The sequence below is a fragment of the Gymnoscopelus microlampas genome (genome assembly GCF_963454915.1).
Source record: "Gymnoscopelus microlampas genome assembly, chromosome: 6".
Taxonomy (NCBI): Eukaryota; Metazoa; Chordata; class Actinopteri; order Myctophiformes; family Myctophidae; genus Gymnoscopelus; species Gymnoscopelus microlampas.
The window spans coordinates 19,888,244-19,905,709 of NC_139943.1; the positions used below are offsets into that span (position 1 = coordinate 19,888,244).

Genomic DNA, 17,466 nt, shown 5'->3' on the forward strand with positions numbered 1-17,466 from the left:
GGCAATATGGTAGAGGGCTATGCCAAACGGCGAAAACCCGAAACTCACAACCATTGGCCAAAGGGTGGCGCTGTAGCACTCAATTGAACATGCCAACTTTGAACAGGTACAGCTCATGCCCTGTTCGACCTACAGCCATGAAACTTCGATACACACATGCGTCTCCTCATGCCTAACAACTTTCGCTGTTTGACTTTTGACCTCTGACCTTTAGATCTCCCACCATTTCGAATTCTATGAAAAGCAGTAAAAAGCAGTAAAAAAATCACTTCTCCTGGGATTTATGAGCAATCTGTACGAAACTGTATACACATGAACTTTGGACCAATGCCGACAAACGTAACTTAGCGGATTTTCCATAAGTGAAAACGTTAAGCTTTTATAAGCCAATGAAAATTGCAGCTTTTTTTAAATTATTCATCTGCCCCTAACACATACATGCAGACTCACATTTGTTTGACACTTTGCAATATTGTAGAGGGTCCTTCCAAGTATCACTGAAACCAATCTTACTCCAATTGGTCAAAGGGGGGCGCTATAGCAATTTTTTGAAAATGCAAACTTTAAACAGGCAAAAGTCATGCCTCGTTTGGCCGACAGCCGTTAAACCTGCTTACACATGTGCCTTGACTCATGAGGAACACATGTATCACTTTGACCAGTAAGCTCTGCCCTTAGATTGTCTGCAATTTTGAGCAGTTTGAAAAACATTTAAATCCAGGATTTCTGAGCAATTTGCATGAAACTGTGTCAAATACATGTTTGAGGCCCTTTTTCACAGGATCAGGTGTGTTGGTTCAATAGCTTGATCGCTTAATCATCTGCCTTGAAACCATAGGGTAGCCGGTTCGAATCCCACCTCAGGTAGACTTAATTATAATTGCATTGCACACAACATGACTATATCAATGAATACATGTGCAATTGTTAAAGATGACGAGAAATGCATACTTGAAAGTAGTTATTTTCGATGTATGACGTACTTCATTCGCGCTTTTGTTTTGTTTTGTTGGATTCTCCCTTTTCACTGTCTAAGGCTGTGTATTGGATAGCTCCACCAGTAGAGTGTGAGTCTCATGTGCCGAAGGTCCCTGGTTCGAATCCCACTTATTACAGTTCACATTTAAATTGCATTGTACAAAACATGACCCTGTTAATTCAGACAAGTGCAATGTTTAGACAATAACACGAAATGCTTTTGAGAGTAGTTTTTTTTTATGTATGACATACTTTCTTGTGAAAATAGCCGATCTACAATCTCACACCTTTTTAGATAGCAACGCGTTGTGAGCTTGTAGATCGACTATTTTCCACTAGTTTCCATTCCGAAATATATTGAGCAGTTTGAAAAACATTTAAACCAAGGATTTCTGAGCAATTTGCGTGAAAGTGTGTCATGTGTGTGAACTCCCTTTTCACTAGTACAGGTCTGTTGGCCCAATGGCTTAATCATCTGCCTTGAAACCACAGGGTTCCTGGTTCGAATCCCACGTCATGTAGAATTCATTATAATTGCATTGCACACAACATGACTGTATCAATGAATGCATGTGCAATTGTTAACCAGTAAACTCCGCCCTTAGATTGTCTGCAATTTTGAGCAGTTTGAAAAACATTTAAATCCAGTATTTCTGAGCAATTTGCGTGAAAGTGTGTCATGTGTGTGAACTCCCTTTTCATCAGTTCGGGTCTGTTGGCCCAATGGCTTAATCATCTGCCTTGATACCAGAGCGTCGCCGGTTCAAATCTCACCTCATGCAGACTTCAAATCAATTGCATTGCACACAACATGACTGTATCAATGAATGACCAATGCCGACAGACGTGAGCAAGCAGATTTTCCATAAGTGAAAACGTTAAGCTTTTTATAAGCCAATGAAAATTGCAGTTTTATGACAATTATTCATCTGCCCCTAAAACATACATGCAGACTCGCATTTGTTTGACACTTTGCAATATTGTAGAAGGTCATTCCAAGTATCACTGAAACCAATCTTACTCCAATTGGTCAAAGGGGGGCGCTATAGCAATTTTTTGAAAATGCAAACTTTAAACAGGCAAAAGTCATGCCTCGTTTGGCCGACAGCCGTTAAACCTGCTTACACATGTGCCTTGACTCATGAGGAACACATGTATCACTTTGACCAGTAAGCTCTGCCCTTAGATTGTCTGCAATTTTGAGCAGTTTGAAAAACATTTAAATCCAGGATTTCTGAGCAATTTGCGTGAAAGTGTGTCATGTGTTTGAACTCCCTTTTCACTAGTTCAGGTGTGTAGGTTCAATAGCTTGATAGCTTAATCATCTGCCTTGAAACCACAGGGTTGCTGGTTCGAATCCCACCTCAGGTAGACTTCATTATAATTGCATTGCACACAACATGACTGTATCAATGAGGAACATATCTATCACTTTGACCAGTAAGCTCCGCCCTTAGATTGTCTGCAATTTTGAGCAGTTTGAAAAACATTTAAATCCAGCATTTCTGAGCAATTTGCGTGAAAGTGTGTCATGTGTGTGAACTCCTTTTTCATCAGTTCGGGTCTGTTGGCCCAATGGCTTAATCATCTGCCTTGATACCACAGGGTCGCTGGTTCAAATCTCACCTCATGCAGACCTCAACTCAATTGCATTGCACACAACATGACTGTATCAATGCATGTGCAATTGTTAAAGATAACGAGAAATGCATACTTGAAAGTAGTTATTTTCAATGTATGACGTAATTCATTTGCCCTTTTGTTTTGTGTTGTTGGATTCTCCTTTCTCACTATCTGATGCTGTCGATTCAATAGCTCCACCAGTAGAGTGTGAGAGTGTCAACAGACACCATCAGGGAGGCCATATCTCTAGCTCAATGAGAAGAGAGGCAGCCTGTGAATCCATAGGTCGCTGGTTCGATCCCTGTCCCCAACAATGCGTTGAGGTGATCATCATTTGGAATTCCCCCTATTCCCATGGATTGGATCCACCCCTCTCACTCATCACCAATCACACCTGCCACATGCACAGTACAATTTTTAGGTACTTTTACTTTACTACTCTACTCTACTGCAATTACAGCAGATGACAGCTTTAGTTACTTGTTACTTTGCAGATGTAATTATTAATACAACACCTACAGTAACCACATACAGCCGATCTACAATGTGACGCGTTATGAGCTTGTATGTATATAATAAGCAACCCATGCTGTATGATAACTTACCACATATGAAATCCAATTCTGTCTATCCAATGGCTCAGTCTGTACTGTGGCCATAGCTGAGTGGTTAGTGAGCCCACCTAGGGAGCCAGAGGCCCTGGTTGCCCCAGGTACGATTCCAGGCCAGGCCAGCAAATGTGTCGATGAAATGAAATTTGTCCCTGAGCAAGACTCTTAACCCCTAATTGCTCACAGGCCCTCATTGGAAACAAGACCGCAAGGACTTTCATGAACGGACCTGGAATTATCCTTATCCTTTACACTGTCTACCCACAAGTCTATAGGTCCCTGGTTCAAACCTCAATTTAACCGGTTCAAATATAATTTACTGAACAAAAATCATGACTTTGTTAATTAATGCATGTTCACTTCTTCTCTCTCGCTCTCTCTCTTACTGCCTCTCTTTCTCACTGCCTCTCTCTCTCCCTCTCTCTCTCTCTCTCTCTCTCTTTCTTTTCTCTCTCTCTCTCTCTCTCTCTCTCTCTCTCTCTCTCTCTCTCTCTCTCTCTCTCTCTCTCTCTCTCTCTCTCTCCCCTTCTCTCTCTCTCTCTCTCTCTCTCTCTCTCTCTCTCCCCTTCTCTCTCTCTCCCCTTCTCTCTCTCTCTCCCTCTCCCTCTCCCTCTCTCTCTCTCTCTCTCTCTCTGTCACTGTCTGTCTGTCTGCCAGTCTGCCACTCTGTCACTGTCTGTCTGTCTGCCAGTCTGCCACTCTGTCACTGTCTGTCTGTCTGTCTGTCTGTCTGCCAGTCTGCCAGTCTGCCACTCTGTCACTCTGTCACAGTCTGTCTGTCTGCCAGTCTGCCACTCTGTCACTGTCTGTCTGTCTGCCAGTCTGCCACTCTGTCACTGTCTGTCTGTCTGTCTGCCAGTCTGCCACTCTGTCACTGTCTGTCTGTCTGTCTGTCTGCCAGTCTGCCAGTCTGCCACTCTGTCACTCTGTCACAGTCTGTCTGTCTGCCAGTCTGCCACTCTGTCACTGTCTGTCTGTCTGCCAGTCTGCCACTCTGTCACTGTCTGTCTGTCTGCCAGTCTGCCACTCTGTCACTGTCTGTCTGTCTGCCAGTCTGCCAGTCTGCCACAGTCTGTCTGTCTGCCAGTCTGCCACTCTGTCACTGTCTGTCTGTCTGCCAGTCTGCCAGTCTGCCACTCTGTCACAGTCTGTCTGTTTGTCTGTCTGCCACTCTGTCACAGTCTGCCAGTCTGCCAGTCTGTCACAGTCTGCCAGTCTGCCACTCTGTCACTGTCTGTCTGTCTGTCTGTCTGCCACTCTGTCACAGTCTGCCAGTCTGCCAGTCTGTCACAGTCTGCCAGTCTGCCAGTCTGCCACAGTCTGTCACAGTCTGCCAGTCTGCCAGTCTGCCACTCTGTCACAGTCTGCCAGTCTGCCACTCTGTCAAAGTCTGCCAGTCTGCCAGTCTGCCACTCTGTCACAGTCTGCCAGTCTGCCATTATTCTCGAAACCGCTCATTGCTGCTTGCAGCTATATTTATAAATGTTTTGTGCCCAGGTTTTCCTAGACCTGGTTGCTTATTTCTCTCACAAAATTTGGCAACACTAGCAGCGCACCGGTGTTATTAGCACGACTGGAGGCTAGCTCTGGCCCATGTAGAATTAGCAGAACTTCAGTACGAGCAGAAAGAAAGCAGCGATGTCAGCCGTGTGGGAGTTTTTCGGGTTAAAAGCCCAAACGGACCCAACAGCCCAGTGCAAGTCATGTCTAAAAGACGTCCCACGCGGTGGCAACGTCGGTACACGGTACAACACGACCAACCTTATTAACCATCTTAAAAAACACCATAAAGCCCTATATTTGGAATATGAAAAAGCTACAGAAAAGAAAAGGCGACGACACGCTGGCCCCCAACAACCAACGTTGCCAGAGACATTTGAAAAGCGTGAAAAACTCTCAAGAGAGAGCAAGAAGGCAAAAGAAATAACAGAACACATTGCCCAGTTTATAGTGCTGGATGAGTTATATTACTGGACACAGCCATCCCGCAGATTCACAAAGAAGTGCGAGGTTTTCTGACGGCATATGTGGACAGTGCAGAAGCAATTAGTTTCACGACCGACATCTGGAGTTCAGATGTAAGTGCCTATATATAGCAGATCTACAAGCTCACAAGGCGTCGCGATGCGACACGTTGTGAGCTTGTAGATCAGCTATTTTCAAATAGCCTTGGTATAAAATAGGCTGAAGTGGTTAATGTATGTTTTATAATGTAATCATTTATATCTGCAAAGTAACTAGTAACTCAAGTTTTCAAATAATTGTAGTGGAGTAAGTACTGAAAACTGGAAATACAACAGTAAAGTGAAAAATACCTCAAAATTGTACTTAAATACAGTACTTGAGTACATGTAGTTACTTTACACCACTGATGACATGCCTGTCTAAGACAAGTCCCAGAGTATTCCTAAAACTGTATATATCTGTAGGCTATTGTTATTTAGTTATTATTGTCCATTTTATTTTCTTGCTTAATATTTTCTTCTCTTCATTATATCAATTATATGTAGAACCATCTGTGGTACAAGTTCCAACAACATTTCGCTGCTTGTATCTTTATGAGTCAGTAACAAATAAAGCTTCTTGAATTCTGCACAATCCTAATGTTGTAATTCACTGCAGAAGGACTTGTTTTGTACCACAATAGGTAGGCTAGTCCTATACCAGTTACTTATTTTTATTTTAATGTTAAGACATTTATGCTTGAATGACAGTGATTAGGCCTTAACATGTTACAGCACTATCACAAAACAAGACATGACACAGTCATAATATAGCCGCAAAATGTCATATTGAGGTATGCCATAGTTCTTCTACATTGCAGTATTGATACTTTAACTTGAGTAGTTGGGGGGGGGGGGGGGGGGGGGGGGGGGGGGGGGGGGGGGGGGGGCACACACACAATACAGCTGCTAATAATATGAATGTCAAATCATATTCAAAAGGACATATATTTTTTCAAAAAAGTTTTTCTTTTTTTCTTTTCTTCTTTTTTTAATGTTTTTTCAAAAAGTTTTTTTTTTCCATTTTTTTTTTTTATTTCAATTTCTCAACGGCAGATTGGGGGAAAAAAAGCCTGCCGCTAGCGGCTATATTATGACTTTAGTCATTTCTTGTTGTAAACTACTTAAGCCCTATTTTATACTTTGACGCAGGAGGGAGTGCTGACATTTGCTGATACGAGCTCAGCATTCGTTGCATCAAGACGATGCGAGTGAGTTTGTAGTTGGGCCATTTTCACTATTTTTGAAACTTTGAAATCCTTTGAAAATATTCACCAAAATACAGACAATTGTTAAACTAGCGCTCTGGTGTTGCAGTGAAGGTTACTGTACCTCAATCCACCCAAGGACTCAGTGTTCCGGCCTTTGAATCTTGTCTATGTTTCTTTGGTTCCTGTGTAGACCAGCAGGCATAGAACACGATTATGCTGTATTAGTTGAAGCAATATTTGCCGTGTAAAAAAAGAAAAAAGTGCATACCTGAATTTCCCTGCGTTTCTTTTTAGAACCTGTGGGTCATGATGTTAGGAAAAAAGCCACTATTGCAGGAAAATATGTCAAATTATTAGAAAAGGATTAACAAAAAAAATATTTTTGATTTACAGACCAAAATATGAACAGGTAAAGATCCAGAGTGGAACTTTCCTCATAGGAAACCATTCTAATATGAATAGATACAGTGCTATAACCTGCACCGCAGGTTGAAGCAGCAGGGACCGATGCAGAAATTATGACACTTGAAAAGGAAAGCGAATCAAAGGAGAGGAGAGGATTGGTGATGATGGCAGAAGACTGAGATGAAGAGATACTGGAGCTCTTGTCCTATTCTCTTTGAGCTGTGTAGCTATTACCACAGTATCTTTCTCCTCATGAAAGCTTGACGGATGTAGTCTTTCTTTTACTCTCAATTTCATGCACCCAGCTCTCTCCTCCTCTCTCTCTCCCACACGGTCCCCGCAGGCTCTCTTTCCCTTTGTCTGCAACTGCCACCAAAGCTCCTAAGCCTGATTTATATGTCGTTGCACGCCAGCAATAGCAGAGTAACCGAAAATAGCCGATCTACAAGCCCGTACGAGCTCTACGAGCTTGTAGATCGGCCATTTTCGGTTTTCGGTGTGTTTCTCACAGCCTGTTCCTTCTTTCTGAGGAATAGCCCAACAAAACACAGAGTGATGGGGAAACTGGGGAAGCAGAGAGGACCTTGGGCAATGTAGTTTTGTCCCACTGCAGTCCCAGTGGTAACTAATGCACTGCACTCCCAGAGAGGTGAAGGTGAAGAGCAGATTTATGGGTAATGCGGTGGGTGAGGCCGTGCTGGAGAAGGTTTATGGGTGATTGAGTCTTTTTAGTGGCTAGACATGGAGTGGGTAATACAATCAGTGGGCCATTTCAGGCCGTGCATCAGTGGTTCCCGAGTGCTCCTTCTGTGCACTATAGATCCTGGTAGAGTCAGCAGGATGGCATTCCATATCATACGGTAACAACACACAATGTGTGGTGGACAGGAGTGTGGTATGTCTAGACCTTCTCTCCTTACATGGTTCTCAGCACACAGACCTTCGGGATAGGGGCCCGCCTATAACCCCGGGGCAAATCTCAATCTAAACAAGATGGAATATTTTCCATGTTGCCCCTGGAATGCGCCCAAAAAAAAGTCTTTCTTAGTTTAAATAAAAGCTCCAGAGCGAGTTCTCCGGGCCCATAAATGCAATCGGGGGGCTATTTTAGACTTTTGTAAAATAACCCCAAGTGAGCACAGGAAATGGAGGCTAAGATGTAAAATTTAGAGCATCTTTTAGCCTCCATTGCCTGCACTCACTTAAGCCTCTGGAGAGGCAGAGGGAGGGATACCCCCCTGTCCTACTTCTACTGGAGGAGAGCACGTTTAAAACAATGTCACTGTTCACACCTCCTTTTACTGTAGCTCTCTGCTGCTGTATACACCTCAGTGGAACCTTCCTGGGTAAACAAAGGATGAATAGATCTCCATATGAACTTCTCATAGTCTATACCAGTGGTTCTCAACCTGTGGGCCTTGGGGGTATTGCAAGTGGGCCCCCATTTTTTGGGGGGATAAATAAGAACTTTTATGTTTATTGATCCATGCCGCAACACAATCGATTGATTATTGAAATAACACCCATCTGACTACTTAGCACGGCAGCCTCAGCCGGCAGGCTTCCGTGTTAAGTGGTCAGATGGGTGGGCCCTGATCCAGAAAAGGTTGAGAACCACTATAAACGTTACTAAATATACTATACTGCCATCTTGTTACCAATCCCCATGTCCTCTAATACTCCTCACCACACTGTTGTCTCATTCAACACCTTTGCAACCTCTCCCTCTTTTCTAGCACACAACACGTGTCTCACGTTTATGTGCAAATCGCCCCACCCTAACATACAATGTAAACCATATGCATCAACTGTGTGCATTTCTATATATGAGTGTGTGTGTGTGTGTGTGTGTGTGTGTGTGTGTGTGTGTGTGTGTGTGTGTGTGTGTGTGTGTGTGTGTGTGTGTGTGTGTGTGTGTGTGTGTGTGTGTGTGTGTGTGTGTGTGTGTGTGTGTGTGTGTGTGTGTGTGTGTGTGTGTCTCTGACTGTGACTAAGTACTGAGTAGTAGTAATTATCTTTCCTGTGTCTCCCACTCTTCTGTGATTTTTTATTATTATTAATGAATGGTGTATTTACTGTAAATGAAATGTACAATAAAGCACCATATGGAAAGCTATTTTTGTGGTTATTTATTTTGTGTGTGTGTTGGGGGGGGGGGGGTCTTTGTGTATTTCTGTCACGTGTGTGTGTGTGTGTGTGTGTGTGTGTGTGTGTGTGTGTGTGTGTGTGTGTGTGTGTGTGTGTGTGTGTGTGTGTGTGTGTGTGTGTGTGTGTGTGTGTCCATTTCCTGTTCATTTGAATGAATAAATGTGTCTCTGCAGGGCTGCAAGATGTGTGTTTATCTTTCCCTGTCTTTTCTCTCAGTTGCACGCTGTTCATTCAGAACTTTAGAATGGACCTTCTGATAAACGTAATAGTCATTGCTAATTGTGTGCGTGTTGCGTGTGGGGGCGTGCGTGGGTGTGTTTAAGTGTGTGTGTCAATGAAGAGAGAGAGATTTATTTCATAATGTATCTCTATTTTGCTGTGTGTTATTATACTGTGCCAAATGTACTTGCATCTCTGCCCCGCCCCGCCTTTCATTCATTAATGTTTTATTTGGAGATGGAGTGAAAGAGAGATGAAAGGAGAAACGATAATGAAGGAGATCATTCCCTCTCCATATTCAGACAGCTCTTATCTCTTCATCTTCCTCCTGTTGCTGAACTTCTTAACCCATTAAGACCTGAGGCCGATTCTACAAATGCCTTCTAAATCAGTAGTTTAGAGATTTTTCAAATGTTAAAAAAGCTCGCATCTTGGCACGAAGTGACGTGCTGTTAGCTTTTATATCTGCTATTTTTTAATACCCAACGCAAAAATCGACAATGACAGATGCTTTCCTGGTTTTAATGGGTTAATGTAGGACTGTACCCCCCCAACACACACACACACACACACACACACACACACACACACACACACACACACACACACACACACACACACACACACACACGGTAACTTGATTCACATACAGTTAGTCAACCTTTTTTTTATCTCTCTCTTCCTTCTTTTCTCCTTCCTCTCTTACCGTCTTTCCCACCACCCACACCCACCCTTCACCTCTCCCTCTCTCTTCTCTCCTCCCTCCTTTCTGCCTCCTCCTCCTCCTCCTCCTCCAGAATCGCATGCACGAGTCCCTGATGCTGTTCGACTCCATCTGTAACAACAAGTTCTTCATCGACACCTCCATCATCCTCTTCCTCAACAAGAAGGACCTGTTCAGTGAGAAGATCAAGAAGTCTGCGCTCAGCATTTGCTTCCCTGAGTACACAGGTGAGTACACATAATCTGAGTACACAGGTGAGTACACATAATCGCCTAATCGCAGTGATGGAAGAAGTACTCACATTTTTTACTTAAGTAAAAGCTTCAAATACCCTATTGTAGAAAGTGTCTGTTACAAGTACAAGTTCGGTATTCAAATGTGCTTGAGTAAAAGTACAAAAGTATTGGCATCAAAATATACTTTAAGTAGCAAAAGTAAACATACCCATTATGCACAATGTCCCATTTCACAAGTTTTCAAATGTGTAAAATGTACAAACATTTTTGAAAATAGCAGATCACAACAATAGCAGATGGCAGATGGCTGACAACACTCCAGTAAAGTAAAAGTACCTCAAACCTGTACTTAAGTACGGGATTTAAGTAAATGTACTTAGTCACTTTACACCACTGCCTAATCGCAATTATTTGAGATCATTCACAATCATGCAGCAGAATGGTCAGAATCTTCTCCGTCTGTCCTGCAGGCCCCAACACCTATGAGGACGCTGCAGCGTACATCCAAGCACAATTTGAGAGCAAAAACCGCTCTCCCAATAAGGAAATCTACTGTCACTTGACCTGTGCCACGGATACAGGAAACATCCAGGTGGTGTTTGACGCTGTCACTGACATCATCATCGCCAACAATCTGCGAGGGTGTGGCTTGTACTGAGCATGCCCAGACGACCGCAGTCTCCTCCTTATCCCTTGTTATGCCCCCCCTCCTTCAATCCTTACTTCTTTTCCTTGTTTCCTTCCATCCTTTCCTATGACACTCCTCTGGAATTGATCATGATGATGATTATCGTGATTAGAAAAATAAAAACAATTACAAAAAAAAGGAGAAGAAGAAAAATGCAACTTGGTAAATATTGATAATGAGGATAATTTAAAACAAGAAAATAGGCATACATATATAAATATATATATATAATGTTTTTAGTTCTTGTCTTCTCTTCTCATTCCTTCCCTCCCCTCTTCGCCTATTTGGGCTCGCTGCCAAGCAAACAAATGGATTTGGTTTAGTGAAAAACACAACCCTGACGCCTTGAGAAGCTTCTAGAACAAAGTTGATGAAAACCTCCTCTCCCACGCCCTCTTTCTCTCTCTTTCTGTTTTCCGTCGTTAATTTTTCCCAGTCGTCAAACAAACCTTCACTTGGGTTTGCATAATTTTCTTTTTTTTATTGTTATGACTATGATTCATGTTTTGTTGTTTGCTCATACTGTATATGTTTATATTTATTACATAAGCGTCAGTCAACACTGATCCTTGTTCACATTTTGCCTCACCTGACACCTTTGTGTGTTTATTCTCTTAACATTTTTGGTCATTGCTCTTTCTTGATGATTGCATAAGAAGGATTTTTTTTGCTGACGATTTCGTGCAACGATGACGATTGCACTAACCAACAGGCAGGCAGGTCAGCCAACGCCCCACGCATAATCCTGCTGAACCCGGCCACACTGATTTTAACCTTAGTGTAGTCTGCTGTGTACATATAGCTAAGTATAGCTATTTGCGTTTTCGCTCCCCGTCGTGCATGGGGTTCTTCTCATCGACAGGAAAGGGAGGCTCCCTGTTCCTAAATAGGCCTTTTGTCATTGGTTAACAAAGGGGCCCCGTGGCCTAGCCTGAGATAGCCAATAGGTGATGTGCTAAAGTTTCATATCGGTGCCATCATGTCACAGAGAGGTACTGGACTGTAGATAGCGATGCTTGTAGAAGTGAGTGCATCACATTAGAGCTGTACCTTCTTCACTGTTCTAATCTCTAGACCTACTAACAATCTCCATGTAAGGAAACTCACTCCCGTTTTGATAATCTTTATGGTTGGTTAATTTATTAATTTATTTATTGATTGATCGATTGATCACTTGTCCCACACATATCTCTCTCTCTCTCTCTCTCTCTCTCTCTCTCTCTCTCTCTCTCTCTCTATGTCTCTCCCTCACACACACCACCATGCCTTTTAATCCTTGTCAGTCATTCCTCTACATCTATCACCATCCATCTCTGTCTCTCTCTCTTTGTTTCTCCTTTTTGCATGGCACCCTGACTCCCTGGTTTTGGGGGCAGGGGCGCAGAGGTTGCCATAAGTGGTCAAATGATTATGGTCCCCCCCCCCCACACACACACACACCCCAACCCCCTGCCTTCCTTCACCTCCCCTTCTGTCCCTCCTCCTCTCCCCTCCTCCCAACCCCATGCCCCGACACTGATAGCATGAGATACTCAAGCCTTTGTATAAAGAGACAAGTTAATACAATACAAAAAAAACTATGCTTCACATAGGTACTGTTGAGAAATAGTGAAAAAACGTTTTCATAAAAATGGCAAAAATACAACAACAAAAAAATGTGAGAAAAAAACAAAACCGAAAAAAGGAGAGAAAGTAAAGCAAGGAAGATAGACAGCAGCAGTGGAAGAAGAGGAGGTGGGGTTTGATTTTGAGGGACGATGCAATGAAAGGTCAAGACATACGGTCTGAGGGGTCAAAGGTTAATTAAGGTCATTTGGATGGCTGTTTGTCTGGGTAGAAACAAACTTGTACATATTTGGCTTGTGGAAGTGATATCAACTGTGGAAAAAAAACATTGACTAAAAAGCTGATTATTATTACAATAATAATAATGACAACAATGAACATGGCTCGAACAACACTATCGACTACAATGATGACTATGATGATTCTGTAATAACATTATTAAAGGTACAGTATAGTTCGTGTCCTTTGTAGCTACAGAACGTTTTTGTTTTTTGTTTTTCTCGATCTCCCTTTTTTAAATAAAAAAAAAGAAATAACATTTTGCAAAAAGGTTCCCGTTTGCAACTCAGTCCGGAAAAGCGAGCCGATTTCGAAACGTGATTTCAGACTGAACCTGTGTTGTTGTAATGCTCTGAGCTGTGCCCCCCCCCCCCCTCCCCCCTCCTGTTCCGTTTTGCCTGTTTCCCTGCATTAGAAACTGTGTTTTCACTTTAGCCTGACTCAGAACGTTTAAATATAATATAATGACGATATCTATTTTTTATTATTTCAGGAAAAAAAAAAAAGAAACACTTTTTTGGGGGTAGAGTGCGTTTCTCGTCGCGTCCACTTGGAGTGGCGCTGCGTGTGTTGTTCACACATCAATGCTGTACAAAGTCATGCTCATCATCTCATCCTCTCTTTTTTTAAGTTTCACACACACCTTCCAGGTCTACAATGAAAAGCACAGTTGGCACAACAACACACACAGACACTTTGCACACACGCCCACATACCCACGAAAACACGTAGATTTTGGAAAGAAGTTACCTTACCATACATAATGTGCTATTCCTCATCAGTCTATCTATTCCTCTATCTTCTATATCCTTCTCTTTTTGCCTTCTTGTTTTCTAGTTTATAAAAAAAAGGAAAAAATTGTATACTGACATGATACCGTTTTTTGGTTTTCTGTCCTCATCTCTATTCTGTTCTTTATCCTGTGAATGCTTTTTTGTGCTGCTTTTCTCTCTCTCTCTCTCTCTCTCTCTCTCTCTCTCTCTCTCTCCTTCTCCTCCTCTTTAGTGAATGGTTGTTCTTTCATGTGGGATGTCCGTGCTGGAAAAAACAATCGAATGTAGTGTTTACATTAAAAAGCCACCGTTTTCATGACTACAAAAAACAAACATCTGGTGTGTTGTCTGAGATTATTTCAGTCTCTCGTTTCGCTGAATATTCACAGGCCATCTGAGGACTGAGGTCCCAGGAAGTTGTTTGTTACATTTCATGAGGGTCATGTGTCCAAGACATTTGGTTTTTCTAAACCAGTGGTTCTCAAACCTTTTCATGTCAAAGGCCCTCAAATGAATGTATTTGGCCATGGACCCCCATCTGAAAAGAAGTTGTGCCAGAGACCCTCATGCTAAGATTTGTCTTGTCAAAAAAATATTTTGCGACGTGTTGTGAGCTTGTATATTAGCCATTTTCAAATAGCTCATGTAGGCTTAAAGTGGTTAACCTGAATTTGATGCTATATTAACACATTTCACTGGGGACCCCCTGGAACCCCCTCAAGGACCCCTGAGGGTCCCCGGACCCCACTTTGAGAACCACTGTTCTAAACCACAATGGGCGCAAGGAGCTCTACGATAACGCAGAACTGCGATCTCTTGCACTCGGGTGGTGCAGAGGTAAAGTTCCTGTCCACCACCGCGGAGAGACTAGAGGTTCAAATCACCTGGTTTGGCTGGGCATCCATATGAGTACGATTGGCTGTGTTCACGGAACGGAGGGTGAACTTTGACTGGGAGCTATCAGCTGTATCAGTGACTCCTACGGGCCGGCAGGGGGCGTAACACTAGTTCTCAACCTGTGGGCCGGGGGCCGATAGTCAGATGGGTGGGCCCACTGGGTGGGCCACTGGGCCCTCATCCAGAAAAGGTTGTGATGAATAGGTTATTCCTCCACATGCCTCCGGTCACGATGAGGCTCCTCACTAGCAGGTGAAGGAGTAGGGGTTAGCAGTGACACGACTGCACTAGGAATTTAGGAATAGGCACTTAGGCATATCGACAAAATGAGGAGAATAGGGTAATAAAACAACTGCCAACAACAAAATTTAGGGGGGTGAGGTGCGGTGAATCCTGAGTAACGGACCGTTACTCAGGATTCATTATGAACACTACATTACAAGGCAACGCTTCCACTTGCATTTAAGGAGTTAGTGCAGCGCCATCGTCACTGAATCTTCAGAACACACAAGCCTGAAGATAAAGGGTTCACTGGGTTTAAACATAAAAGAGGAGGGGGGGGGCACGGCTCTGGGGAAGACAGAAGAAAGAAAGTTAGTGAGGAGATGGAGAGGGGAGCAATGAAGTACAGTAAGACTGAAGACAGAGAGGCAAGAGATGAAAAGGAAAAGCAACCAAGGCCCAGGGCCAGAGGATGAAAGTAGAATAGATCACAGAGGAGGGAAACTGATAGGTGAATCCTGATTGGCAGATTGATTGAGAGCTGGACTAGCTAATCTGCCATTAAGGGGTTTTCAGGTCAAATCCAATGACCACCTCAATGATTGGATTTGTTTAAATCCCACTTGGACAAAAGACATTGATTTACACAGTGAAGTAGAAGTGCCATCAGAAAGCATATACTTCATACATATACTACCTGCCCTGGTACTGAGGCCTGTTGCATGTCCCTTTTCAGGCATTGATTTAGGTGTGAGAGAAAAGCTCAGCTCATGTGAGTAGAATGTGAAATTAATATGTCGTTTGTGGCATAATAAAATTCAATGGTCAAACAACTCACCAACATGTGCTCAGAAAATCTGTGTGTGTGTGTGTGTGTGTGTGTGTGTGTGTGTGTGTGTGTGTGTGTGTGTGTGTGTGTGTGTGTGTGTGTGTGTGTGTGTGTGTGTGTGTGTGTGTGTGTGTGTGTGTGTGTGTGTGTGTGTGTGTATAAAGTGCATCCCAAGCCTACAGCTGAGAAAGGGGCTGCAGTGGTTTCTGGTTCTGATTTAAATGTGGAATAGATGCACAATGAGTTTGATATACAGTGGGCCTGGCTACATGTCAAACATTTAACAGGACAGTATAGAAGGAGTGAGATTGTGACCGTAACATTATAGAATAAGGATGCTCGTCCACGGTAGTTTGGTACATGGGTGTAGTCTAAAAAAAAAGGCATGGGTTTCCGAGGCTAACTCTATAGTGGTACCAAACAGACCTACTGTAGTTTTGGCATCAATCCAGACCACCCTTTCGCTGACTAGCTGCATCTCTAGCTCTACCTGCTCTGCTCTCTCATAAGTGAAACAACCCCACCACCTAGTGGTGAGGTAAGGGAAGTGTACAACCATGTCCTATCAGAATCAGAATCAACTATATATAAATATAGTCCACATAAGGTCAATTACATCTGAGGTATAATCCGCAGGTAGATCCATGAGGAAGAGCAAAAAAAGTTCAAGTCACTGTAGCCTAACACAAGATACTACATTCACTCACTGTATGGATAACACACATGATTTTGTTTGTACACTCACGTGACACACACAATACACACATTTCATGATCAAATGTACTGTTACTACTACTTAGCCTACTGCCAACATATTGGAGGGATGGATTCTTGGCTCCGCTGAGGTGTGTGCAGTGCACTTTGTGACGCCCAACCTCTCAGAAGGTAAGGTAAATGCTTAATAATCAATCTACCAAAGCCCTTTTGATCGATTGCTTTCCTATGTGAGGCAATGACGAGGTGAAGGTTGCTGTCTCTGTCAGGGTGACAATGTGCATGCTGCAACAGGATGGTTGCCTGTGGCCACACATTTGACCAGACATCCAAAAAGAACGGTAATGTTTTAATTAAGTAAAAGTATCAATACCACAATGTAGAAATACTCTGTTACAAGTAAAAGTCTGGTGTTCAAAATGTACGTCGGTATTAAGAGTACAAAAGTATTGGCATCAAAAGTAACTATAGTAACTAACGTTTTCAAATAATTGTAGTGGAGTAAAAGTACATATCAGCCTCTGAGATGTAGTGGAGTAAGAATAAAATAAAATAATTATTTGGAAATACTCCAGTAAGCTACCTCAAAGTTGTACTTAAGTACAGTACTTGAGTACATGTACTTAGTGACTTTACACAGCTGTCAGTGTGAATTGCCCTAACTAGGCACATTTATCAATATTGATGCCTTAATTACTCCACAGAGTGTGCAAAGCGTATAACAGAAATCATAAGTGAAAATGTTGCTCTTGCCTTGCATTTCAAATATAATAGCCTAAGCCTAAGTAAGGTCTTGATATTAATATGGAGTGCTCAGTGAGCTGGCTTAAGGAGCCATTAAACTAACCTCAGCCCTGAATGGCCTTCTCTCAGTCACCACATCTCAGTCCCATTTAACATTTGGGATTCTGGGAAATTAATTTAATTAGAGTGGTTTCCTGTAGGCAAACAAAGTATTATTCTTTGGTGCCTATTGTTGTTATTATCTCTGACAGCCCAGGCTGCAGAGATTATGTTTTCACACCTGTCTGTGTGTCTGTCCGTCTGTCTGTGTAGCCTACAGCTAGTCTGAGGAACCTTTGGACCGATCGGCATCAAACTTTGCATGCACACTCTCAGTAGACCAAGGTTTTTTACCAGACTCATGGTGGCACTATAAAAGGCCACTTTATGCTTTGTTTTTATGATTTTAAACTATTTTCCCCAGCAGATTCCTCTGGGTCCGACAGCCGTAACGGCCGTACTTGACCTGACTTGCGTCAGGGCAGCCACATTTGCAAGTTCTTGAAATTGTGCCTTTCTAGTTTCTTTCTTCCTCTCTTATGCAATTCAATCTGTCT

At 42.7% G+C, this 17,466-nt stretch overlaps 1 protein-coding gene across 1 annotated transcript in view; it reads left to right on the forward strand.

Moving 5' to 3' along the window:
• Nucleotides 1–13,764, forward strand: part of gnao1a (guanine nucleotide binding protein (G protein), alpha activating activity polypeptide O, a) — a 158,597-nt gene extending 144,833 nt beyond the window's left edge. The window contains exons 7-8 of the mRNA XM_084060758.1: nt 9,996–10,149; nt 10,629–13,764. Of these exons, the coding sequence (XP_083916884.1) occupies nt 9,996–10,149; nt 10,629–10,816 (342 nt within the window). The 3' untranslated portion in view covers nt 10,817–13,764. The remainder of the gene's footprint in view (nt 1–9,995; nt 10,150–10,628) is intronic.
• Nucleotides 13,765–17,466: the final 3,702 nt, after the last annotated feature.